Source organism: Durio zibethinus, chromosome 19, assembly GCF_047325235.1.
Source record: "Durio zibethinus cultivar Kanyao isolate XHJ-2024 chromosome 19, ASM4732523v1, whole genome shotgun sequence".
Taxonomy (NCBI): Eukaryota; Viridiplantae; Streptophyta; class Magnoliopsida; order Malvales; family Malvaceae; genus Durio; species Durio zibethinus.
The window spans coordinates 9,080,897-9,108,302 of NC_143180.1; the positions used below are offsets into that span (position 1 = coordinate 9,080,897).

At 32.2% G+C, this 27,406-nt stretch overlaps 1 protein-coding gene and 1 long non-coding RNA gene across 4 annotated transcripts; one reads left to right on the top strand and one right to left on the bottom strand.

The window, feature by feature from the left end:
• Positions 1-1,606: 1,606 nt before the first annotated feature.
• Positions 1,607-20,949, bottom strand: LOC111310391 (uncharacterized). Its single transcript, XR_016330385.1, has 11 exons — positions 20,715-20,949; positions 19,736-19,819; positions 17,503-17,595; positions 17,196-17,330; positions 15,776-15,959; positions 10,767-10,950; positions 6,759-10,548; positions 3,778-4,703; positions 3,507-3,678; positions 2,079-3,124; positions 1,607-1,745 (listed from the first exon to the last, which is right to left on the bottom strand). It is a non-coding gene; the product is annotated as an uncharacterized LOC111310391 (long non-coding RNA).
• LOC111310390 (transcriptional activator DEMETER-like) lies at positions 1,622-14,921 on the top strand. 3 transcript variants are annotated; one of them, XM_022909811.2, is made up of 20 exons: positions 1,622-1,758; positions 2,055-3,110; positions 3,517-5,616; positions 5,736-6,095; positions 6,842-6,932; positions 7,024-8,425; positions 8,541-8,620; positions 8,783-8,867; positions 8,958-9,049; positions 9,133-9,201; positions 9,278-9,314; positions 9,422-9,504; positions 10,472-10,906; positions 11,230-11,266; positions 11,351-11,408; positions 11,668-11,807; positions 11,903-11,968; positions 12,182-12,296; positions 12,396-12,434; positions 14,460-14,921. In XM_022909811.2, the coding sequence occupies exons 2-20, from the start codon at positions 2,408-2,410 to the stop codon at positions 14,573-14,575; spliced, it is 6,108 nt and encodes a 2,035-aa protein (XP_022765546.2). In that variant the 5' UTR covers positions 1,622-1,758; positions 2,055-2,407; the 3' UTR covers positions 14,576-14,921. The 3 variants fall into 3 exon arrangements, with proteins under 3 accessions (XP_022765546.2, XP_089604672.1, XP_089604673.1); XM_089748546.1 differs by lacking the exons at positions 1,622-1,758; positions 9,133-9,201; positions 9,278-9,314; positions 9,422-9,504 and having other exon boundaries at positions 2,408-3,110; XM_089748547.1 differs by lacking the exons at positions 1,622-1,758; positions 9,278-9,314; positions 9,422-9,504; ... (6 more) ...; positions 12,396-12,434; positions 14,460-14,921 and having other exon boundaries at positions 2,408-3,110; positions 9,123-9,199.
• Positions 20,950-27,406: the final 6,457 nt, after the last annotated feature.

Below are 27,406 nucleotides of genomic sequence, written 5' to 3' on the forward strand. Positions count from 1 at the left end.
ATAATTTTAAATTAAATATAAAAAGAATTAAAATAAAACAAATAATTAAAAATTTAATTAAAAATACATGTAATATTCTTAAATAAAATAGTTTAAACTTTTATTTCTTAGAGAATCTTTTCTCTTTTAAAACGTTCATTTACAAAATTCTACAAAATGAGAAGACAGTAACTTTGCAGATCCCGAGAAAAGGTATAAGTAGACAAAAATATTAAACGCAAATGAAAGAATTATTCAAATTTATTATGTCTACCGAATGAAATCCATCAACGTATAAATGCAACGTGAAAACGAAAAAAATAGGACGTAACCTCATGCAAACCTTTTAAAAAAGCATTTTTTTTCTTTTTATTTACTTTTACCAACAACCTTCCTTATTTATTATTTTATTTTATTTTTATTTCTTGCGGGCACCTCCTCTTTTTGTCGATGCATCAATTTTAGTGCCACACAGAAAAATGCCCGGATCGGTTCGAGGTTGAACCACGTGTTTTTTATTTTGGCCTTTGGTTGAACCACGTGTTCAGGCCATGCGGACCACAACTACCATGTGTTGTTTTAACTCCCAAAACATGTTTTGTGGCAAGTGAGATGCAAGATTACTATAATACCATTGATATCATTTATTATACTTTTGTATAATTTCCTTTAAACTGTCAAAAATTTTGCGATCATTTTTACCCTGCACTCCAATTTACTAACCGTGGTTTTAATTCCTCACGTGAAAGCATCCCAAAATCTGAGTTTTTACTGTCTGCCTTTTTTACCTCAAATTTACTTTAAATATAAATAGACTTACATCAATAAAAATTAAAGACAAGGTCAAAGAAATTTCATGCATGTAAAAAAATTAATTGATTCCATATTTGACAGAAAATTAAGACACCTATTTTAAGTAAAAATAATTACAGTTGTAAACCGTGCCAAATTGTCATGCTTTCCTAGTGAGAATTTTATTCCCAAAGATGCAAACTTCTTTCTCAAATTTATAGCTGCCTTATATTATTTTCGGTTTTAGAATTTTTTTTTATTTTGAAATTATTGAGAATTAAATTTTAATTATTAAAATTAAAATTTTAATATTTTTAAATTAAAACTTAATATAAATAATTCATCTATTGCTTTTAAAAAATGAGTTTATACAAAATCAAAATTTGATTATGAACACTTATAAATTTATCTATCTTAATTATCTTTAAATTCTGATCTCTTTCATATTAAAAATTTAATATTCTATCAACCAATCACATAATTATTTACATAATTTTAAAACTTTCTTTGTTAAAAAAAATTGATAATTTTTCAAGCTAGGTAATTCTTAAATCATTTATGAATATTTATAAGAAAGCTATTAATATTAAAAAAATGTTAATTTTTAATTCATATATAGTTTACGGATGATAACTAAATGTTAAAAGTTTCATAAATGATAATTGGGACCACTCTAGGACTGTAAATTGATGCCTCCTACTCAAGCAAAGGCAAGGTTCTGATATGAATTAAAGTGAAATTAAAAAACCAAAGAAATACAATAGCTATTTAGGAGTGCGCACTTTAAAAACACCAAAAAGGGGTGCCCAAAGTTGTTTTATATTTATATAATATAAATTATGGTCTATCTGTGCAATGTCTCTTTTCTTCCCCTTTTTTTTTTTTCTCTCTCTTCTGCCATCTCCCCTGGTTTTACCGTTGAAAACTGACTGGTTTTCTCCGGCATTGACTAGGCTCTGGAGCCAAAGCTGACCCTGCAACAAATCGGTGAGATGAGCCAAACATCAATATTTTTTTTTCTCAACATAGATTTACTGTTTTCACTTCATGCACATTGGTGTAAACTCAAGTCAGCTGTTACATTTTATTTTTCTATATATCAACAAGAAGAATCTTTAAAGATATTGCAGTATCTTTTTGTTAACAAATCTAGCCCATTTAATACGGATTTAATTCAGTCAATATTTTTTGGGATACAATTATGTTGTTTACAACAATTAAATTACCTGACTTTTCTGCTTCGTTTCGTTTCCATTTTTATTCATGCTTTCCATGTTTTCCAGGATTGAAATGGTATAATGACGTACCTTTTAGTTGTTGAACAACACATGGGGAATGGCTTTTTTGAGCATTTATATCTCAGATGCTGATTTGCTGTACTGGTTTTCTACCTGAGAATTTATCTTTGTTTTTTATTTTCCTTCACGTCTTTCTGCGTAATGATGTTGAGTGTGTTTGGTGGAGATTGGGTGATTTGGCAGAATGGTATGAAGCAATGGGGTAGGAGATAGTTCAATTTATTCGGATTTTGGTGATTTCCTGGACATTTTCAGGAATTGAAGCTTCTTTGAGAGAAGATATCTGTTGTAAGAACTGAAAAAGTGGAAGAAAGAGCAGGACTGGTTGCTGGTTTTGCATGAATTCCAGGATGAATTTTGGAGAGGAATTTTCAATTCCATCAGGAAAAGAATTTCCGTTTACAGGTTCTTGGATGCCAGTAACTCCACAAAAGTCCATCCCAACGGTATCAAATCCCATCCAGGTGAACGGGCAAGGGAACCAATCTGAAAGAGGAAATTGGCAAGAATTGGCTGGATTTTGTGCCGGATACGAACAAGACATCCTGAATATCAATGGACCTGCACAGAATTTCAACCCAGTTGAACAAATGGGTCAGAGTGGGCAGGAATTGGCTGGATTTCATGCTGGATTTGTACAAGATATTCTGAATATCAATGGACCTGCACAGAATTTCAACCCTGTTGAACAAATGGGTCAGAGTGCAGGGCATTATTTTGGAAGTATAAATTTACCAGGGAAGAACAGAATGATCGACAACATTGCAGGTTCCAGCAGACATGTTCTTTACAATGAAAGCACAAGATGGAACAATTATTCATTGGAAAATCTTCTGGAAACCGGAAACAATGCTGCTTTTGCCTCTGCAAACAGAGTTGCAAGCATAACCAGCGCAAATACTGTGCTGTTTCCAAATTTGCATTCCCAAAAAGACAACTGGAGACACTCCATCCCACACAACTCAATGTACTCCAACCAAACTCATTCCACAAATTTGCACTTCTTGAGAAATAACGACAGCTTCCTCCAGATGGCCGAATGTAAGTGATTAAATCTGTTGAACAAAATTTTATGCAACTAAGATTTCATTTGAATCTCTTATTTTCCTGCAACAAATATATTAACAAAGAAATTTAGAAGCCATGGCAATTGATGTCGCTGTACTTTGACTATAGTAGTTTGCACGTAACAAATTATTTATGATTATCGTGCATAGAATAGCTTTCTTCATGATTTTGTTGAGAAAATAGGAATTTGGATTGTTTGCATGCGAAAGTGATTCTTACAGATATTCATTATTTATGTAGTTAATAGGATTTAGCAATTTTATGAAATAGTCAGTCTGTTATAATGCCATGAAAACACCCGTCATGATAGCTTAAGTTCAAGCAGATTGAACTATGCTCATAATTAATGAATATGTTTATTGAGAGTACCTTTTTACAGATGGATTTCCCGTACCTTGCAAACCAATGTCCAATATGAACTCACCAGCAAGGACAGAAGTTGATGCAGCCTCCCATATCGCCACCTCATTCCCATCCATGCCAGCAGCACCAGATCAAACCAAGAAGATGGAGGACAAGCAGATTTCCCCAGTACCAACTTCTGCAGGAGATGAAAGCTTAATTCATGAAAAGGAAAAGCAGGAAATTTTAATTGCATCCAATGGAAATGAAGTTTCTCAACAGAATTGTGAACTCTTACAGAACATTGTCGATTCATCATCTGCTGTCATTTCCACAACAATAGAGGGAAAAAAGGACTCTGAAAGGGGAAGTGACCAGGGCATAGATCTGAACAAGACACCCCAGCAAAAACCACCTAAACAAAGAAAACACAGGCCCAAGGTAATTGTAGAAGGCAACAAAAGGAATCCAAAGTCGGCCATTACAAAAACTATTAACTCCAAGGACAACCCAAGTGGGAAAAGGAAGTATGTACGCAGGAAAGGCCTGATAGAATCAGCAACAGAACACACAGATTCAACTAAGGAGTCTGACCCGAGTGCTGGAACTCCAGCAAAGAGGAAGTATGTACGCAGGAAAAGCCTGAAAGAATCAGCAAATGAACAGATTGATTCTATGAAAGAATCTGGTCATAGTGCTGGAATAACTGTAAAGGGGGAGTACATACACAACAAAAAACAGATAGAATCAATGACTGAGCAAGCAGATTGTACAAGGGGCTCTGATCCTAGTGCTGGAACAGCTGGAAAAAGGAAGTATGAAAGCAACAGAGGCCTGAAAGCATCAGCAACTCAACAAGTAGATTGCATGAAGGAGACTGATTCTAGTGCTGAGCCTGCTCCAAAATCCTGCAGAAGAGTATTGAATTTTGACTTGGAAAATACTGGCAATGAAGTCCAAGCTGAAATACTTAAGCACCTGAAGATGTTAGAAGGAGGTAAGTCCTCTGAATCTCAAGCCACGGGATTGCAGAATGTAGAAAATAGTGGGTTTCAAATAAAATTGACCACACAGACCAGTCAACAGACTGGATTGGCTTTGGAAAACAAACAACCACAAGCTGAAAGTAGCTATGCTCCCTTCCTGAATAAAATGATGCCACTTGGTTACATATCAACGCAAGGTGTCAGAGCTGCTACAGCCTCACGACTTCAAGCAAAGGACCTGATGGAAAATCTAAATGTCATTGCAAGGAATAAAAACATGGACAATGCTGATTTGAGCCAAAAGATCTACAGAAATGGATACACTTCAACACAGCGAACTATTCAATCTGTTTCACAAGGAAAAAACATTTGGGAAAATACTAATGGGACCAAGGAACTAATGTTTGAAAGATCCCCTCAATCAGTACCAACAGTTTTGTCTAACTCTAATGAAGGTAGGGGATCCAAGAGAGATCATTGTCACACCATTGAGTACGGACAATTTTGCACTGCAAGTTCAATAAGTTCCTTGTTACCCCAAGGAATGTTCCAGAAGGATGAAGGTTATAGAAATGGCAGCGTTAATGGGGCGACTTTTCAACAGGCTCCCAAAAGAAAGACAATAGAGGATGAATCCTGTGGATGCATTTATGACATGAAGTATGCGATGTCACATGGTTCAGGACTTTACACAAAAGGCACAAACAGTGTTAATGCAAAACAATTTACGTCACTGAGGGATTGTGGGACATCTGACCCTCACTTTCAAAGTGATAACATAGCCAGGAAGAAAAGTGGAGGGGTTTGCAAACTCACTGGGGACAGCAGGAATGTTCACTCTAAAGCTGCTGACCTAACTTATTCAAAGCAACATATTTCATCCCAACTGCATTCAGGCATGGAAAAAATAGGAAACACCAACAGGTTGACTCTAGTCCATAACTTAGCCACACTCGAGAATTGCAACCATCTTCTACCAACTACCCCTGAGAAGACTCCTATACTGCAATTTGGGTTGGTTGGAAAAACATCCCATGCCAATGTTTTAGAAAAGAAGAAAAGAGGGACTGGTCTATCCAGAAGAGTTCCGCCCAGAAGAGGAAAGATGCTGCAAGAACATTATGAGTACCAGCAGTCCACTAAAGCAAGAGGTACTAAGAAACCTTTATCCTTTCGTCAATTGCAGTCCTTAACAACTCAGTCTACAAAAATTTTCATAAAGTGTTCTACTCACCATCATTATGTCAACTCTTCTTGGTAAATAATGCAGGGCCATCAGCAAAACAGGCATACCTCATTCTCATTGAGGAGATAATAAATAAATTCAAGGGTCTCACTCTTGATGAAAGGAACAGCAAAGCCAAGGCAGAAGTGCAGAATGCACTTGTTGTATACAAAGGAGCTGGAACAGTGGTCCCGTATGAGGGGTTTGAGTTTATCAAGAAAAGAAAGTCACGACCTAAAGTAGACCTTGATCCAGAGACAAATAGGATATGGAATTTGTTGATGGGAAAGGAGGGAGAAGATGTCGAAGGGGCAGATAAGGAGAAGGAAAAATGGTGGGAAGAAGAAAGGAGAGTTTTTCATGGCAGAGTTGATTCATTCATAGCACGAATGCATCTTGTACAAGGTACAGCTTGTTACACGTTTGGTTGCTATATTCTGATCAGTACAAGGATTCCTGAATCTGCTTTGTAGATTAACATGACACCTTGGAGCTTCAAATCATATAATTACATAGTTCTAGATGAAGTGGTAGATCACAACCATTGAGTGTGTTTTTTTGGATAATTGGGGGGAGGGGGAGGGGATAGAGGGTTGCATGATAAAAAAACACTGGTGTCCATGTATACAGCATTAACATGAATCAAAAGAGAGACTACCTAGCATAAACAACAAAACATCACAGCCTGAAAAAAAATGACATGATAAATAAATATTACCAGCCATATTCACCACAAATTGCCAAGCTAGCATCATATTCCCTTCTGTACAACTAGTGCAACAAGACAAGTCCCTATAGTTGACACTAAGTAGGAGCTGGAAAGGAATGCATATAAAATGTGTTTTTCTTTCTCTGAGTACTATTACTCTGAAAATTGCAGTTAACTCAAACAAGATAGGAACTTCAAATAATTGATCTTGACTGCCACAGAAAATTATACATTTCTATAACAGGTTCACAGTAAAATTTTGTCTGGCTATTTACCAAAGTTCCTACATGAGCAATTTTGGAATTTTTAGTACCTTTTTGTGCAGCTCATGTATAACAAATTGTATCAATCAAAATTACCTGAATTGTCAGTGTATGCTCTTCACTTGAGTATTGTAGATGTCTGCATGTATGCTGACCAAAGATTTCGTAAAACCATGCAGGAGATAGGCGCTTCTCACAATGGAAAGGATCTGTGGTGGATTCTGTGATAGGAGTCTTCCTAACCCAAAATGTTTCAGATCACCTTTCAAGGTAAATTAGTTTTATTACATACTGAGATCAAGTTTCCAAAATATGAAAACCTGCAGTACAAATGCACATTCTCCTACTTTCCTTTGTGCAGTTCTGCCTTTATGTCTCTAGCAGCAAAATTTCCTTTGAAGTCATCATGCAAGAGAGACTGTGATGGAGATGGGGCAAAAACACTAATTGAAGAACCAGAAATCTATGAACCAAATCCAAATGAAACCTTCAAATGGCATGAAAATCTATTTAGTCATCCACTTGACAGCCAATGCTCTATGACACCTAACAGGTCAACAGATTATCAAAGGAACAGTGACAATTCAGGTATAGAAAGAACAAGCTTCATGGAAGCATATAGTCAGAGCTTAGAGGAAGAAGTGCTATCATCACAAGGTTCTTTTGATTCCTTGGTCATTCAAGCAATTGGAGGAATCAGATCCTACTCAGGCTCCAACTCAGAAACAGAAGATCCTACTACAGGCTGCAAATTCAACAACATTCATGGTTCAACTCTTGACCAGAAAGAGAACAGTGCCTCATTTGAGGAATTTTTCAATTATGTAAGTGGGACCCCACTGTTTCATGGAGGATCAACATATAAACAGTCAGAAGTTACAGAAAATGGACAGAAGTCAAAATTGGAAAGAAAGGAAAATGTCAAACGGCCTTCCTCATTCAATCAAGGTAGCCATTTTAGAAGTCAAGAAGTGCAGTTAGAAGCATTTGGAGTAAGTAACCATTCGCTGTACCGGACTTTGGAGTCTGAAGCGCAAGAACTAGACGGTCTTGAACCTTTTGGTGAAGAATGCATGTCTTCCTGGGCTTCAACTGCTTCTGGATTCAACAAGCCAAAACAACTAGGACAAAGTGGAGGTAACATCATGGTCCAATACAATGCACAACCTATAACTCAAGATATGGCCACAACAGCCTTGAATGCTTCATCAAGCGAGCACATAATGCACCAACAAGAAGTCTCTTGGCCAGGATATTGTACTAAAAGTAATCAGCTTTGCAACAACCATCAAGAAAAGAGGAATAAGGCCTTCCAATCAGAAAGCACATCAGTCATAATGCCTCTAACCGCTGATGCAGTCAGTAAGATGCAGAAAAGTACCTCAATGTCTACTGCAAATGCCCTTAAACTCACAGAAAGACCTTCTAATGTTGAGAGAATATCTGTATTGAATAAGGACAAAGATATAGAGGACAGAGAGGTTCAATCAGATGCAAAGGAGCCAGTGCATTCTTCTGGAAAAGAGCATGGAGAAAATAGCATCTTAAAGCCTAAAAGAAGAAAGGCTCAAGGAGAGAAAAATCATACAACTGACTGGGATGGGTTAAGAAAACAGGCGGAGGCCAATGGTTGGAAAAAAGAAAGAAGCAAAGATACCATGGATTCCCTGGATTACGAGGCAATGAGGAATGCTAATGTAAATGAGATTTCTAATGCAATCAAAGAAAGAGGGATGAACAACATGTTAGCAGAAAGAATCAAGGCATGTCTAATGAATTCAATTTCTAGGGAATTGATCTTAGCTAGGAGCTGTTTCAGAGCAGTATTTATTATGAAACCTTTGCAGCAAATTTAAAAGTACTTGAAAAAATCTGCAGGAATTCTTGAACAGACTGGTTGGAGACCATGAAAGCATTGATCTGGAATGGTTGAGATATGTTCCCCCTGATAAAGCAAAGTAAGCCATCTAAAATTTCACTGTTCATTATTTGATTACAGTTATTCTATTCATAAATAACAAGACTATTCATGGCATCAGCTGATCCAGACTGAAATATTAACTGATTCCAGCACCTAAGAAGTTTATATTTATGGCATCATAAAATTATTTATGCTGCAGGGATTATCTTTTAAGTATACGGGGATTGGGCCTTAAAAGTGTGGAGTGTGTGCGGCTTTTAACCCTTCACCATCTTGCTTTTCCGGTAAGACTCGATTAAAATTTACCTAAAATTCTAGTTTGAAAAGACAAACAAAATTGTTCATCCAATGTGTAACATTTACATTTTATGAAGGTTGACACAAATGTTGGACGAATAGCGGTTAGACTGGGATGGGTTCCTCTCCAACCACTGCCTGAGTCACTACAGTTGCACCTCCTAGAATTGTAAGTATTAGACAATTAACAAGTCAATCTCATCTTTCTCTCGTGGCCCTGTTGCTCACAGATGCTAATAAAGTTCCTCTTAGGTACCCGGTTCTGGATTCAATTCAGAAATACCTCTGGCCAAGATTATGCAAACTTGATCAACTAACATTGTAACTTCATAACCCCTCTTTACATACATGCATATTCATAGAAAAACTTTTACTGATTTATGCACTATTGGCACAGGTATGAACTACATTATCAAATGATTACATTTGGAAAGGTATTTCATTAGTTCATTTTTACATCAATGCTTCCCAAATTAGAATCATATTTTGTAGTAAGGCCTATAAAAAGCATTGATAGCTTATGCGTTAGCATGCTGTGTAGGTTTTCTGCACAAAGAGCAAACCGAATTGCAATGCATGTCCAATGAGAGGAGAGTGCAGGCACTTTGCAAGTGCTTTTGCAAGGTTAGTCCCAGCCTAGTTCCATCTTGTGTTTATAATGTCAAAATAATTCATGCAGGTAGAATTAGGCACTATCATTAGCATGCATCTAATTTTCCAGACACAGGATTCAAAATCAGAATCCAAGTCTTTATACGTTTCCTTGATCGGTTACTGCTTAATAATCATCTATTGCTGATGTAGTTTTGTTGTCAAGCCACTGGCTTCAACTTCTATTAGCATCCAACAATTACCTTTGTTACATAAGGCAGTAAAGGTTTTATAGCATCCAAGTAAAATAAACACTGTACACAAGATGACATGTAAACAATCGATGCAACTGACATCTACTAAGATCTAAAATCTCCTGGATACTTGACATAGCCATGAATTGTGTCAGGCATCCCCATTCATGGGGAAAATATTACTTGTATCCAAAACATAAGGGGAGTCCAAGATAATTAACTATAAAGCAGATAGGACTTGTCGCAAACCTCTCAGATACCCAATAGAGTAGATGCTTCTTTCCCATATATTCAAATGGGCATTCACACCAGGGCAGGAAACCCATGTCAACAAAAAAAAAAACACAAAGTGAGGTGCCAACAAGCTTTAAAGGAATAGAGTTTAAAAAAATTAATGTGTCAATAGTTTCAGAACTTTGTAAAATGCAAAGCATTCACCTTCAGAACACATTTGAGACCCAAAATACCAATTCACATTTGAAAATGCTTATCTAAAAATTCAAATGCGCATTAGGCGAGTTTGAATAAGAATATAGTTGATAGTGCAACCTGTCATCTTGACTGTTAAAGAAAGAACAAAGGGGACAACTTTTAAAAAGACTGGAAAGAAAGAAGACAACTTGAGAGAATTAGATTGATGATAAAAGTGAAAACAGAAAGAAAGATAGATGCACTTAAAACCACCTACCTTGGCTTTCAAAGAGGTAAACTGCATGTTTCACATGTGTCAACTTTCTTTCATGCAGTGCAAGGCTTGCACTGCCAGGGCCTGAAGAGAAGAGCGTAACAATTTCAACTGTTCCAATGATGTCTGAGAGAAACCCTGTCAGAGTTGTCAATCAAATGTCATTACCTCCACCAGAGCAGAACTTGCTTAAAGTAGGGTCTAACAATGGCAACTGTGAACCTATCATTGAAGAACCAGCGACACCAGAACCAGAGCAAAAAGAAGAATCACAAAGTGACATCGAAGATGCATATTATGAGGATCCTGATGAAATTCCCACAATAAAACTCAATATTGAAGAGTTCACAGCAAACCTCCAGCATTACATGCAGGCAAAGATGGAACTCCAGGAAGGAGACTTATCAAAGGCTTTAGTAGCTTTAAATCCTGAAGCTGCTTCTATCCCCACTCCCAAATTGAAGAATGTGAGCAGGCTACGGACAGAGCACTATGTGTAAGTGGATATTTTCCCAATCATGATGTAACCAAGTACCAAACCTATGATCATGAAAAAAACCTGTTAATATAATGATCAGAAAGGGCTAAATTATGGAATAACAACAGGTCATTAAAGCCATATCAGCCCAACCAATGCATAAGAAAAATCCACTTAAGATAAATTGATTAAACTTTGGCAATTGCTTTAAAAAAAAAAAAAAGAAAACTTGCTGATAAAGAGGTCAAAATGACTAGCCCAAGAGAATTTTGATACCAACTAATCCGTAAACACTATGAGCTTCCAGATACCCATCCTAATACATAGCTCCAATGATGCAGATATGAGCTTCCAGATACGCATCCAATCTTGAAACAGGTAAGTTATTCTTAGTTTCTTCAAAATTTTCGGAGTTCTATGCATTATCTATGTCTCTAACTTCCAACTTTACAATATTTATAGATGGAAAGGCGTGAACCTGATGACCCTAGCCCCTATCTTCTTGCTATATGGACACCGGGTAAGAACAAAACCTCGGTAATGTCAATCTATATTAAGCAGGCTCAGAGGTTCACAAAACAGCACCTCATGCCATTTATATATACTTCTGAAAATAGGATACAATGTTAAGATCACACCATAGGTATGCAGGTTTGTTAATAGGATATGTCATCAAAGTCAGAATTCAAAGTTCACATTGGCGACTGCTAGTGGAAAAAGATATTGTTTGCTCTACTACAAACTAATTAGATGAGCTTCTATAAACATGCATTTAATAGGTGAAACTGCAAATTCAATTCAACCACCAGAACAAAGTTGTGGGTCCCAAGAACCAGGAAGATTGTGCAATGAGAAGACTTGCTTTGTTTGCAGTAGTGTAAGAGAAGCTAATTCACAGACAGTACGAGGAACCATCTTGGTGAGCAAGATTTACTAATACATACATATTACGGAAGCACAAAATGCATATACCTCCTAGATTCTTCACTAATATTTACATCGCAATGTGTATAGATACCTTGTAGAACTGCAATGAGAGGAAGCTTTCCCTTAAATGGGACATATTTTCAAGTTAATGAGGTAATTTTATTCAAACTATTGCCAACTCTAATTCTTAGAAGACTCAGAAGAAGGGGGATCCAGTGGGAGCTGGGAAACCAGAACCCTACCCTAGACAAGATATGGATTATACTTCAACATTCAAAGAATGACGCTCTATTGATTCCTACACCGCCCAGCATGTATAACTTTATTTGATTATTAGATGCTTATAAAATGAAGTTTACCACACAGGTCTTTGCAGATCATGAATCAAGCCTCAACCCGGTGGATGTTGTAAGGGAATGGATATGGAATTTACCTAGACGAACTGTATACTTTGGAACATCTGTATCAACAATATTCAAAGGTAAGAAATTACCCACCAAGCTTTTGAACTTTAAAATTGCTGCCCTGGTTTAGTAATAAAGGAAAAAGGTTACTTACAAAACTAATCCATGTCTACCAGGACTTTCAACTGAGGGAATTCAGTACTGCTTTTGGAAAGGTATGAAATGTTACTTTTAGTTCTTTAATTACCTACATTGCCAAAAACAGCTTCTTATTAGGTACACATATATAGAAATGGGCCAAAAACTGCTACTTTATTTATAACACATTAGTTTCAGCATTCCTATCAATCAAACGATAAGTTCATATACACTAACCAATGGTTTCCTACTAGAAACCCAGGTTTTCTCTCTTTTCTTTTTTCAACATTTTGATCACAGAAAAAAAAAATGCATTGGGTAGAAATGCAGCCAACCAATGAATTATTTTGATGATAAAAAGAAAAAACAGAAGTGCCACCATGGTGGTTAATACATGAAGGTACCCTTTTTGGACTAGGGACTCATAATGAACCATTCATGCATTCAGAGCTGGAAAGTTAAAGGAGAACACTGGATAAGAAAAGGTGATCTAAAAACTGCTGATAAAAGCTCAGACATCTTACTTGCTGCTATTTTAGCTAAAGGAAAGAACATAGAAAGGAAACGGAGATTATAAAATTATGGTAAAGAATGAGAAAAAGAATGAAATACTACGTTTTAATCCCAAAGTAACTTGCACATGGAGAGATCTAGGTTTAAGGATTGTGCAAATTAAAGAGAAATTTAGTAATGAGAAGGTTTACAATTAAAAAAAATTGCTTTGCACCTGATAGAGATATGAGCTAAAGCCAGTAAGCAGACAGAAGTAAACATCATCAGTCACTCCTAATTTAAACTTCAATTTATTTTGCAGTAAAGAAAAATGTCAAACAAAAGTAATTTTACTGTTCAAACAAATATTACAAGAGGGTCACTTTTGAATAATCATAAGCAAGTAGAGATGGTAAAGCTAAGTGTGGTTAGAGCCCAAGTAAATCATATATACTATTTAACAGCACCAGTATGCACGTTCTATCTCTCACCCTCCAAAGAAAGAAAAAAGGACCTATTACCCAACACAGTGGTTGCAGATCTGTCTCTCTCTTCCCAATTTCACTTTGCATCTTTTTCCTTATTTTCCAACTCTTTCATTTACTTGCCTCTCACTCCCCTTGCCATTAATTGGCTTCTCACTAGGTGCATCATATCCAAAGACACCAGGGTCTAAAAGACAGTGTGACACCCTGCCTAGTGTTTTGGAAGGCAAGAGTTACCACTCCTATCCATGGGGTCACACATTATAGTCATTTCTATCTGATGCTAAAGGGTACTTTTAGAGAGAGGAACGTTGTTAAGAAAGTAGAATGTTCATAATTGCAATACTAAAGATAGACAATCACTAATTATTCAGGGTTCCCTGGTTCATATACAAGTTGTAAATGACTTAATGCATAGATTTTTAGCCACATTGTTGAGTCTGACATTCAAGTCCCGACTCATTCATCATCCACATTTTAGGGCTTGCAATTTGCATATCTTCATCAAAGTTTGAAAACTTGTTAGAACTTGACTATGGCTATAAGGGTTTCAAGAGATGTAAGCCAATCTCTTAAACATTTTGACACTCATGTGGTTTGGCTTTCACAATTTTCAACTCATTGAATAAAACACCAGTTGCAAAAATTATGTACTTATGAATGATATTTATTTGACCATATATTAAAGCTACAGAAACTCAATATATACTAGTCATGATTTAATAATCCATTCTAAGTAGTTTACTATTAGTTGCTAGCTGTTGAAAATCACCATTGTACCGATGGTTGCACTTTAGTCATGTCCAGTCATATAAAACTTACTTAAATTGGCTGTTTTCTTCTATAACATGAAAAATTCCTTAAGGTGCAGTATATTTCTCATTTTGAATCACTTAAGTCCTGCTGCCTAGATGTTAAACATCATTTCCTGATATTAGAAGAACAGCTATCATAAGACATCACTAATTCAAAGTCCCTTTAGGAAACATTGCAATTAATATGTCAATGAATTTCAGTTGAACCACATTTCACTCTTTTAAGAACTAGTAATGATCATGCATGTATTAAAGATTTATCATGCTTTGACCCATGCTTCTTTAACTGACTGTCTAAAATTATTTGCAGGATTTGTTTGTGTGAGGGGATTTGACCAAAAAACACGAGCACCCCGACCTCTTATGGCCAGGTTGCACTTTCCAGCAAGTAAGCTGGCCAAGACAAAAACTGAAAACAAGAGATAAACCAGGCACAACAGAAAGATGATTGTTACCAAAAGGTACCAACCAGCATGAATCCATAAAGGAAACTAAAATATGCCAACCAGCATCTGTCCATAAAGGAAACGAAAATTTGGTGATGTAGCACAGAAGGAAAATTTTTACTAACACATTGTTGTACACTATTGTTCTTTGTCTAACATGAGATCCATTCATCCTATGTTGCATGAAGAAATTTTTTTTAATGAAATTTTAAATCCCATGGAAAGTGGGATGCAATCTGTCAATTGATCAAAACCGTGATGATTATTTGAATTCATGCTCCGAAGAGAGCCATTTTTCAATAAATAGTCAGAAAAAATTTCCCCTACTCATGCTCCAATATGTAATATACAAGAGCATTACATATGCACACACATGCAGTTACATATATATCATAGAGTTAGCCTAAGTGAATGTGTCTGTGCGTAACCACAAAGCTAATTAACCCAAAAAAGTCTACCCAAATTGTTGGCAATTAGGTTCCTTGAGTCTACAAACATATCCAACTAGAGTTCCTCATTCCACATCCAATAGGGGACTGAAACCAGGCCATGATTATAAAAAGGAGCAGAGAGAGAAAAAGGATTCCAGGGGGGAACACTGATTAGTACTATTAGATGTTTGGAAGTTATAAGAAGAATGTTGCAAGAAATAAGATTACAATTATGAAATTCTGTTCGCTGAAAATGTTCTAGAGATTGAGATGAGACACAGAATCCTCTAAGAAATGGCATTAAAGGTTTTAGACACCTAGACTTTATACATGCTAAGGAAGTCATGACATTACATATTTGCAACAGTATATACAAGCAAGTTGGAGCATAGATTCATAGGAATACACAAGTCCAGGATGATGATTCAAACAATCGGCATCAGAAAATATTGCAAATACATACCTCAAATAAAAAGAAGCAAGAAGATGAAACATTACAGTAAAAAAGACAGGCAACAAGATATGCTAACATTCAAAGAATTTATTAAAGATAAAAAAAGGCTTGAGATCACAAGCATTATGGTGTCATAAGATCATTTTGAGAGTTTTTGAGATTTTTTAAATTGCAGAGAACATATGTACAAAAGATATTTGTACTTGTTGACTAGAAGTTTCAAATGGATGATGAAGAAATAACCATGCACTATTGAAAGATATCTGTGCTTTCACAAGCCGATAGAGAAACTTACCAAACACACCATCCAGAGAAAAGACACTGCTTCTAACATCTAAGTTTCCCTTTTGCCATTGTATCTAGGCGGCAAAGTGTAAGCTCTTGTAGGGCCTGATGTCTGCATCAAGCTGTAGCCCGACCTCCATGAATTATCACCAAGTCTTTTAGAAGATCATGATTCCTTAAAATTTTTTCAGTGTCTGTAATGGCATGGTCTTTACATGAGGAGCTCAAAATCTTGTTAATAATAAAGATCTAGTGTGTAAAAAAATACCTGCAATTCTAAGAACAATTATTGCTAAACCTACGATCTGGCAAAAGCAATATCATGGCAAACAATAAGAAAGGTATTGGTATGAAACTTGCATGAGAAATATTTGGTCTAATAATCAATTATCTAGCTCACAATTGTAACTAATTATTTTTACTGGTGCTCCAATCGAAACCACTCAACCACAACAGAAAGAGAAAATAAAACAAGAAATTACATGACAAAGAAGAAGGAAACAAGTTCTTTGTACCCAAGAATACAGCCTTTGAAGAACATATTCCAGCAAGCTTCTAAACATACCTATAATACCTATAACAAACATGATGGTTTATCAATATTATTCAGATTTAGTTTGAATATAACCACAACACTATAACATAACATGAGAATTGGACATACACCCTGCCCTGGACTTCATTTGCAAAACCATGGAGTGCTTGAGCACCTATACGATCTCTGTTCACACCTGTTATTGTTTTAACAACTACTAATTCAAACATCTCATTATTAATATTTTAGGTTTGTTTTTGAGGATGTGTAGATGTTTCTCCACAAACCAATTATTTACCAGACCATCTCCAGTGACGTAGAAAAGTCTTTGACACTTCAGGGGATAAAATATTTCAACAAGCTATAAAATACCTTATGGGTATAACACGGTAAAAATATAATAAATGTCATATTCTTCCTAGCCTGACCAAAAGGAGGAAATGAAAAGATAATTCTGTATATCAATAGATGAAATAAGGGTGTGGACAACAAGACAGGGATTCTCAATAATGACATTGTAGACCAATTGAAAGGGATGTAGCAAAGCTTGGTAGTGCATTTGTCTTGGGTTAAGGCATAAAAGTCTTGCTTACCACCTAATTTCTTAAGAGCACCAAAATTCTCAATATGGTGTGTATTTCCATGAAATCTAATAATTACAAAAATATTTAATGATCACAAGAATTCACTCTCCTTTAAATCAACCCAACACTTAATGGATTGAACACATTGTCATATTGTAAGTAATACTAATAACTCATATCAGCCTTATTCTTAATGACAAAACTTTGTCATGCATGAGTAATAGTGGAATGACTGCAGCAAAGCTAATGAACCAGCACATTCAGATGATCATTGAAATTAAATCTGTAATTGGATGATCATAAAATCATACCTGATTCAGGCAAAACTAACATCTCTGAAATGCCTGCTACTTTATTGTTGTATCCAGAAGACAGTAAACCAATTTCGCAAAGATATAGTCACCTTGATTTTTCACCAACAAGATCACAACTAAAATGTTACCCACCTAGGAAATTGACGGCTCCAACAATTAATGTGTATATTTATAGGCTTTAGAGAATTAAAATTTGCCAGAAGGGTTGAAAGAGTCCTTTTTCTAGCCCATTTTCCCCAATTGACATATGGCAAGACGAAAATTTTCAAGAACATTATATTCAAGAGTCAAAGCAGCACATTACCTGTTGCATGCAGAAACAACTTCTGATATCAATGTTTATTTGAAAAAGCAAAAAGACAGTTAACTTCTGCACACACTTTCCCATTTAATTTATCTGCATACAGGGAGAAAAATTAAATTTTAAAAATGAAAAAGACTTGGTAACACACTCTTCAAAGCTTGCCATCGACTAGCACATTTTGGTAGGACACCCTTCAGAGCTAAAACATTCAAGTCATATTTTGCACTAAATGTGTCACTTAATTTAGTAAAACAGTGACAGATACAACTACACTTAAACCCTTCCTAGCCCAGCAAGTCTTCATAATGCATGCAACCACTCATTCATCACATTTGGTCATTTGACAATGTATAAATGGATTTAGTCGATAATGCAGCATTAAGCAATAAATAGCTCTTATTGAGACCGTGTTATCAAACTTGGCCCAGCATTGCCATTCAAACTAAGTTATTGTAAAAATCATTGGCAGCACATAAGCAAACCATGCATAGCACATAATAATTCCAAAATTTCAGGGGCTTACTGGCCTACTACCTTTCACTTTTAATGATTTTCTAAGGCATCCCACCCAACTGAACTTAACAAGTCCAAATATTCAATGATACTGATTTTTCAAGACTGTGAACATTAAATTTTAAGAACCATGTGGTGTATGGTAAATAAACAAATATGGAAAGATTTAAAGGCCTCAGTAATCTCTCAAACAAGTCATAAATATGTACTAAAAAATTATTACAAAACTTTTATCATGAAGAGTAGATGTAAATGCTAGAAAACAATTTGACCTTACTACTATGAGCTTTGAATGCCATAACAACATTGTCTCCATTCAGCTTTTTTGTATTGAAATCATCAAAATGAGAAACAGATCTATAGAAGCTTGAGCAAGCATGATTGCAGAGATTAAACATACACATGAAAACAACAAACTGAAAAAACATGTGCACACATGATGAAGGTATAAATAGCTTTGCATGAGTATGAGGAAACAAGTAACCTACTCTAAAAGTTTTAGTCTCTAATTAAAGGCTCTATATCTTCCCAGTTTTAATTCTCAACACAGCAATTCAACAGAGCATCCACACTTAGGCTTCCTACAAGAGCGCTTAAATATATGAATTACATAAACATTTATATGATGCACATAAGACAAATATAAAGGGAAAGGTTATGCAAGAAGGCCTATCAAGAGTTTCTTGCATTAGTCCTTTTATTCTCCCCTTTTCCCCTTGTTTCCTCCTAGTAATAACACAAACATACAAAAGATCCAAACAATATAATTTCCTTTGTTTTCACTGTAGCCTCTATCAACAATTATTATCTCTTCCATGATGAACTTTTGTCATGCTTATCCTCTGCGCATTGACTAGAGTCAAATTCAGTCTTGTGGAACTCTTGAAATATCAAATATACCACTTTCAGTAACAAAAGGATTAACTTTGCTTTGCCACCCAAACTGCCAGATTTTGCCTCCCTTATGCATGCAGCAAAAGCCAATTGAAGACTCATAAACCATCAAAGTTCCAAGTTATTACGTTTTGCAAAAATGAACATTCAAGAATTTGGAAGATGGGCCTTCAAAGCAATTTATTATAATTTACCAAAAACAGTTCTCTTTTGACAAGGATAAGAATGCATTCACAGCGGAACATCTTCATTGGTGTAGCTACATAATTCCTACAATGCAATGCACTTAACTTTGCTTCCACATTCTAAAAGAATGTTTAACATAATGCTTGCTCCCTCTTTTTCTAAACTTCTATAACTTGTTACTTGATCATCTGTTGAAAACACTTTTTTATACTTATGCAGAAACAATAAGATTCATTATACCTCTTATACTTAAATCCTTTTTGCTTGTTGACTCATCCAACGATACAACAGTCTTTTAAGCACATTTCTTGCCTTGAAATGATCATGATATTAAAAAAAAATCCCTAACTCTCCACTAAAAAATGTTTTTTACTTGCTAACTAAACCAATAGTCTATTTTATCATAGCATGTTTAGCCTAATTCAAACTCCAGTTAACACCTTGCTGTTAAATAGTTGATCTCACCCTTAGTATGAACCTATATCAAACGAAAATAAACTTCGATTCACTTGAGTCATGCATGGGAACTTATTTACAAGTAATAAAAACTAATAAATCTATTCACAAATCCATTGGAATTTTTTCATCAAAAACCAAATTTGCCAATAGCTAACAAAAATCAAAAGCTGCATGTAGCCACCTAGTATGGTATAAATCCTATCTCTGTTGTGAACTGCAGTTAACACCTTGCTGTTAAATAGTTGATCTCACCCTTTGTATGAACCTACATCAAACAAAAATTAACTTCGATTCACTTGAGTCATGCATGGGAACTTATTTACAAGTAATAAAAACTAATAAATCTATTCACAAATTCATAGGAAATTTTTTTCATCTAAAACCAAATTTGCCAATAGCTAACAAAAATCAAAGGCTACATGTAGCCACCTAGTATGGTATAAATCCTCTCTCTGTTGTGAACTCCAGCAAAACCCTTCAGAAACAGATAATCATCAAACAAACCAACAATAATGGAAAGTTGTTACAATGCATTGCGTGTATATAAATCCTTACCATTCAAAAGGAGAGAGAAATCTGATATGTAAATTTCATAGCAACCATCCAACAATATTGCAAAACTTAATGACAAACACACATTTATTACAAACTCAAATAAGTAAAAGTATAATGAATAATTCATCATGAATAGCAATCCGTTAATCAAACAATTATTTAACAAACATTTTACAAGAACATATAAAATATCATAAAAGCAAAAGGAATCTTAGATTTTACACTCATGAATATTACTTCTTTTTCAAATTTTCTCCATTTTTCACAGCAATCAAAGAGATTGCAACACATTTTAGAACATGATAAAAGCAAAAGGAATCTTAGATATTTGTACTCTTCAATCCGCTTTCTTTCAAAAATTCCCTCCATTTTCTCAGCAATCAAACAACGATTTTATCATTCTATACAGTTTCAAAAATCATAGAAGCGAAACGAACCATAGATTTTGTACTCAGGAATACAACTTTCTTTCAAATTCCCTCCATTTTCTCAACAACCAAACAAGGATTGAATAAATTATTGAAAAAAAAAAAACCAATCTTCGATAGAAACAACCTCGAATATTTACCAAAAAAATAAAATCAAAAATTAAAATTAAAGAATACCTTTATTTGTACGATCATAAAAGCGATTACAAGGATGAGTAAGAAAATTAGAGAGAATTGAGGGAGGGATATATTCGGGATCTTAAGAAAAATGCAGAGAGTTTTGAAAGCATATTATGGCTTCTTTAGGTTTTGACTCTTTAAACTGATTTCTTTTCTCTAATTTTTTCGCATCGTTTTATTTTGCCGCCATTTGTTCTTCCCTCCTGAGCTTTTTTCGTTTTTGTAAACTAGATTTGCTGTAGCAAGGGTAACGCTACTTGGGTTTCGTACGACTACCTTACATAATGAATACGTGTACATCAACATTTAAATTCATGACGTCGTTCAAAAGAGAATGAAAAATTGGAATACCAAAAGAATTTGGAAAACCAATAATCTACTTTTATGATATTATTAATTTTTAAATTTCAGTGATAAGAGTCTATCCATAACATTCTCAGTTATCAAAAAAATTCAATATTTAAATATATCAACAATTTATTGAAAAAAAGTATCTATTAACAAATTTTAAAATATTTGTGTTCATTTTTTTTAAATATTTATTTTTATAAATAAAAATAAAAAAAGCTAATTAATTTTATACCTTTTTAAAAATTTCATTAATGATTAATATTTTAATAAACCAAATGTTAGATTTAACAACATAATTATACCCTTCATACATGTAAAATTTTAATTAACTTGTTTTATTTTAATGATTGGATTTTTTATTAAATAAATAATTAAATATTTTTACTTAACTTAAATTTTAACAAATATAATCTACATGAATAAAGTATAAAATACAAAAGTCGAATTAAATAAATATAAATCATATAAAATTATAAAATTATTTATAAGTGATCCTGTTCAAATAACAATAAAAACAATAAAGATTTTTTTGGTAGGATTATTTTTTTCTCATAGGAATGAATAATTTTGAACCTAAAAAATTAATAAAATTTTTATTAAGTCTTAAAGCTAGAAGAGAAATCAAATTATTGTAGTATCATACCACATTTTATCTTATTTAAAAACTAACTTTTTTGAGTTGTGCCATGCGTAGAATTTTTTATTATAGTTTATAATTTAATTTAATTTTTTAATTAAATTTAATTTTTATATTACTTTAACAAAAGAATATGTCAACTTTTATTAATTTACTATATATAATTATACATTCATAAAGGCTAAATTACAATATTCACATATTGTAATACTCGTTCAAAGTTTAAGTTTTCGTAAATTTTGCTACTGATTCTTTTTTTCTGTTTTGGATAAAAAGCAAATATTTAAATAATCAAGATTAATAATTATTTTTATGATAAAATTGATATGGATATATAAAAACTATATCATTTGAGTAAACATTGAAAGACATTTATATTAGGAGAATATTCTTAGCTCATGTTTATACACAAAATTATGATAGGATAAAATAAGATGATATTATAAAATTAAATTAAATAATATTATTTTATCTTATATTTGATGTAAGCAATAATTAAGATAAGATAATTTATTTATTGATCAAAATTATATTTTCTCAATATTTATACAATTTTAAATTATTAATATATTTTTAATGGTATAATAGGATATGTAAATTCAATCACATGAATTAATAATAATCTTCTTCACTTTAGGAGAATTGAATAATCATATACCAAGAGAATAATTGATCCTCTTTGTAATCCTATTTGTTTTTAAATACAAATCAAACATAATATAGGATGATTATCATCATATCCTATTTATCATCATATGCACCAAACATGATCTTAAACTATTAAATCTTATATGGTTAAACCAAAAATAAAACATTAAATAATAATAATAATAATAATAATAATAATAATAATAATAATATTTTCTTTTAAATATATTTAATTGAACAACAAAACATAATTATTAATTTAATCATAATCATTTACTTTTTAATTTTTATTTTTGACATACTTTAACATATAAATTTGCTTTTTATAAATTCAGTGATTATAACTTAATTATAATATAATAATTTATTATTTAATTAATTATATGGATTTAATATTTTATCATAAGTTTAATTTCAAAACATAAACCAAATATACATATATATATATATATATATAAACCACATATATGAATTGAAAATTTATATACAGTTGAGATATTTTGAACTTATACATAACAAATATCTAGTTTATCTAAATATATATATATAAAGATATAAAACAAAATCATTTAAAAAAAATATCTAAATGTATGTATATCATACAATACATATATAATACCCTAACACAAATGATAATTGGGCTAGACTATTACTAAAGCCTATTAAGTTAATTAAGAGGTTAATTACTAAAGAAAAAGTAACTAAATGTTTTACCAGAAAAAAATCTAGTATTGTGAAATATAAAAGAAAATACAAATTCTTCTTCCCCATTTTTTTAGGGTTAGAAAGCATAAAAAATCAAGTACAAGATCCAAAATCGAAGACTACAATTGAGTTAATCTCAAATATGAGTATATGGCATCTTTTTGTTTAAGAGATATACCATGTTGGTTGCTATTATTTGGAGTTAAAGTTTTAAGAGAAAAATCAAGAAATCTTTCATTAATCTTCATGTTCTATTTAGGTAAATTATTGGGCTTTTTTTATTTCATGTTCTTAAGATTTATTGATGATTATTGAATGAAGTTTAATGGCTAAAAATGGGGATTTGAGTTTTTAAATATTGAATGGGAAATTATGTTTTTAGATAAGATGTTATGATCTGCAACAGAGAATTAAAATAAAATTTTGTATTAATGGATAGATTATTACTATAAGTATTATATATCGTTGGAAAGCATGTTGAATCTACTTTTTAATGAAAGAAATAGAAGTTGAATCCGAGTTTTTTATGAAGAGTTGTCTAATTTTTACTTAAGAATATGCAAACTGTATGGTAGCATCATAAGGGTTAAATTACGAAAATTGTCTTAAATTTTATACAAGGAATTAAGAATTGAGCCATATATGTTTGAAAAGGTATTAAGTCTACTTTCTAACGAAATAAGCAGAATTGAATTTGGACTCTCCAATGAATAAATATGTAATTTTCATTAGAAGGTATATATGCTATATGGCAGTAGCATATGATGCAGATTTCAAAATTTGTTATAATTAATCTATAAGGAATTACAAGGTGTGTCATAAATGGTTAAAAAGCTTGTCAAGTCTAGTTTCAAATGCATTAAAGAGATCTTAATTGTGATTTGTATATTTTGAGATATAGTCGTTTTAATGAAAAGAGGTCATGCTGTCAATATTAGTTAGTTGAGTTAATTCTTGAATAACTTAATTGTTTTTTATATCATTGGTCTCGAAAGGGGTTGATTAATTTATATTATGTTGAATTATCTTGAATAGGCCATTAATTATTTTGGAAAAAAAACTAAGTGATGGAATCAAAAGAAAATAAGTAGATTTCATACACTTTACTTGTTTTCGAACCTATGTATATATGTATGTTTCTAAATAAGTAAATGTTTTATTTCTTTTATTTTTGATATATGAAAATAAGATCAAACGTATGATTATTTTATGTTTTTTCTATGTAAATGATGGATCATGCTTATGAATGAAATGAGAAAATGATTTATGCTTAAGGAACAATTTTATGATAGCTATGTTTTTATATTTCTGGGAAGTGAGATATCGACACTAGAACTAGTTCTACGGCCATGGCTAATAGGTTATAGTAGTTAGCATGGCCATGACCATATGGCCTTGCTAATGGGTTATAGTAGTTAGCGTAAGACCCTAACTAGTGGGTTATAATAGTTAGTAATGATCATAAGGATGAAATTATCGATATGATCAATATCACGGGTTATAACAGTGATCGTAGCTAACGATAAACTAATGATAATGATAATTTCTAATAACGATGGTGATTTTTTTTTTAAGATTAATCCATGATTTGTATATAAAAATGATTTACAATGATTTCTAAAGATTGATTAATGATTTGTTTGATTACGATATTTGAATGGCATCATATATTGCAATGATTTATAAATTGATATATTTTGTTATTGATTTATGATTTAGGAAATTTTTAACAAAACGATGATCTTTGAAATGTTTTGACATTATGATTTGACAAATGTCTTGAATGATCTATATGTATGTATGAAAACAATACTTGATCCGATAAGGTGCGTGAGTTTATACTTGTTGAGCTGTGATTTGTTCATTCTCCTTTTACTTTTTTTTTTTACAGATAAATGATAAGTTTGCTTAGTTTTTGTGAAAAGCTAGAAGATCAGTCTAAAAAAATTACTTAAACATTAGAGATAATGTTAGCCAATAAGATCTTATGAAATAATTTTGTATTTTTATATAGTTTGTATTTAGATATATAAAGATATATCATTAATTAGATTAAATATATGAATTTTACTTGGCGGACTATATAAGTTTATTAAAAAATTTTAGAATGATTAAGAAAAAAGGTTTCATATTACTTTAGGATTTTACTTCAAAGTAATATAATTGTATTGCGTCTTGGTGGTTGACATTACTGATGGCTTCATGAGAGTTTCATTTGCTAAAACAAATACTCTTTCTTAAAATGCAATGCTTGTATGATGTATGCAACAAAATTAAATACTAGAAAAATAAAATGAATCAATAGTCCAAAATAAATAAATAACAAAAATAACATAACAACCATATAATACAACATAATATATAAAATATCATGACTTTTGGTGATTTTCTGAAAAGGCAACATGGCTTAACCCTAGGCAAGCTTCCTATGGCTTATGATACGTTAATTTGGGATGTATTCATCTAAAGGTTCCTTAATCAAACTTTACATCATTGTCCATTACAGACTAATAAGGCACACAAATCCTGACCCATTATAGGCTACAAAATGAAATGGTTCAATCTAAGTGGAACTGTTTTGCTACTAAATGCGGAGGTTATCACTTTACGATAGTGTAGTTACATAACTTCCTCATAATAAGGAAAGAGCCCGACTCTAAAACTCATGCATGTAAGTGAATATACAAAAGTGTGCAAAACAATATATCAATCAAAACAAAATAAATAAAATTACAAATAACAAAATCAAAACAAGATAATAATTAACATGCAATTTATTTACTTTTTAAAAAAAAAACTAAAATAAAAGGGAATTATATTGTATATCAAATAAAACCATTCAAATCCAAAACTTTCAATAGCGCATGATTAAAATTTTTAGGTTGACTCTCGAAGTCCTCAATGGAATCGCTAAGCTATTATAACGTATCAGTCCAAAGACTCAACCGCTAGAAGTAAAAATTTAAACTCGAGAAAAAATAGAGAGTCATCACCAATTTTTTTGGAGAGTGATTGGCAACTCAAAAAATTTATCTTTTTAATAAAACAATAGAAAGAGTTTAAAGTTTATCAAAAAGATAATTTCTTGTCTATAAAAATAGGAATGGGTTCAAGAGTCAGTTACTGTGGGAAGAATTAGCACCCCCACATCGCTTATAAAATTGGTACTAATTAACATGCACTATTTATAAGTTTGGATAAAATTGGTTTTTATATGAAATTTAATTATAATTTCTTTCATATTTAAAAAGTAAAATCAATTTAAAAAGCTTATTTAAAAATATTATGAAAAAATTTAGATTAAAGAAATGCCTTAAAATTCTTTAACATGTAGGTAGAATTCAAAGATAATTCTTTTCATCTAAGATTCACCATAGTATTTCCTTAAAAATAAAAAAAAATTATTTGCAAATAATAATTATTGATGACTCTCCAATATTTAGGTAGAGTACCAAAAATTATATTCCTCCAAATATTATTTTAATTTTATTTATTTTTTTAATCAATTTTTTGAAAAGAAAAACCCTTTTTGTAATAAAAGTAGGAATGAAAAAAATGTTACAATTAACTATTAACATCAATAATTAAAACAAAAATGTATATACACAATAAATGCAAACATCGATTCAAATATGTGTTATAAGGGATAATGAGATTTGATTTTAGAATCGAATCCTTTAAATATAAAGAGACAACTTGTATTTTCTAACTTATAGGCAGAGTTTAGGTGTGACTATTTATATTTAAGATCTCATTTTTATTTTTATTCTTTTTATAATTTTTTTATTATTATAATTAAGGAATTATATGAAAAATCTTAATGAAATAAAATTTCCTAAGTATCCTATCGTCTAGGTGGCATTCGGGAATAGATTATTTCATAAAAGGTTTTCACACAAATCTTTAAATATTGGGATGATTTTGGGATTTTGGGTAGATTTAAGGTCTCAAGGTTTTATTTCGAGTTTCAACTAGGTTTCATTTTAAGGTTTCAAAAATTTTTGAACCTTTCTAAAAATCTCCAAAATCTAGGTAGATTTTTAGAGTAAACTCATTTTTTTATAATTTCTCTAATAAAAATTAATTGTTATATTTTCATAAATTTTCTTTTTCTTTGAAATTATTATCATTCATTAATCTTTTATTATTTTATTTATTTAATATTTAATAATTATCCAACATTTAGGCAAAATTATTACTATATTTTTTTTAAAACTTGATTTTGAGCTCCCTCTAACATTTAGGCAAATAGAATTAATAACTTTTATTATTATTTTTAAAAAGTGTGATGAAATTAATAAATTTAAAGTTTGTTGAGAATAAATTATATCTAAAGTACTTTAAAACA

Coding starts and splice junctions, on each gene's coding strand:
- LOC111310390 (XM_022909811.2), top strand. CDS start 2,408: ATGAATTCCAGGATGAATTTTGGAGAGGAATTTTCAATTCCATCAGGA. Junction 10,907..11,229: donor CTACGGACAGAGCACTATGT/GTAAGTGGATAT, acceptor CCAATGATGCAG/ATATGAGCTTCCAGATACGC. Junction 12,435..14,459: donor TCAGTACTGCTTTTGGAAAG/GTATGAAATGTT, acceptor AATTATTTGCAG/GATTTGTTTGTGTGAGGGGA.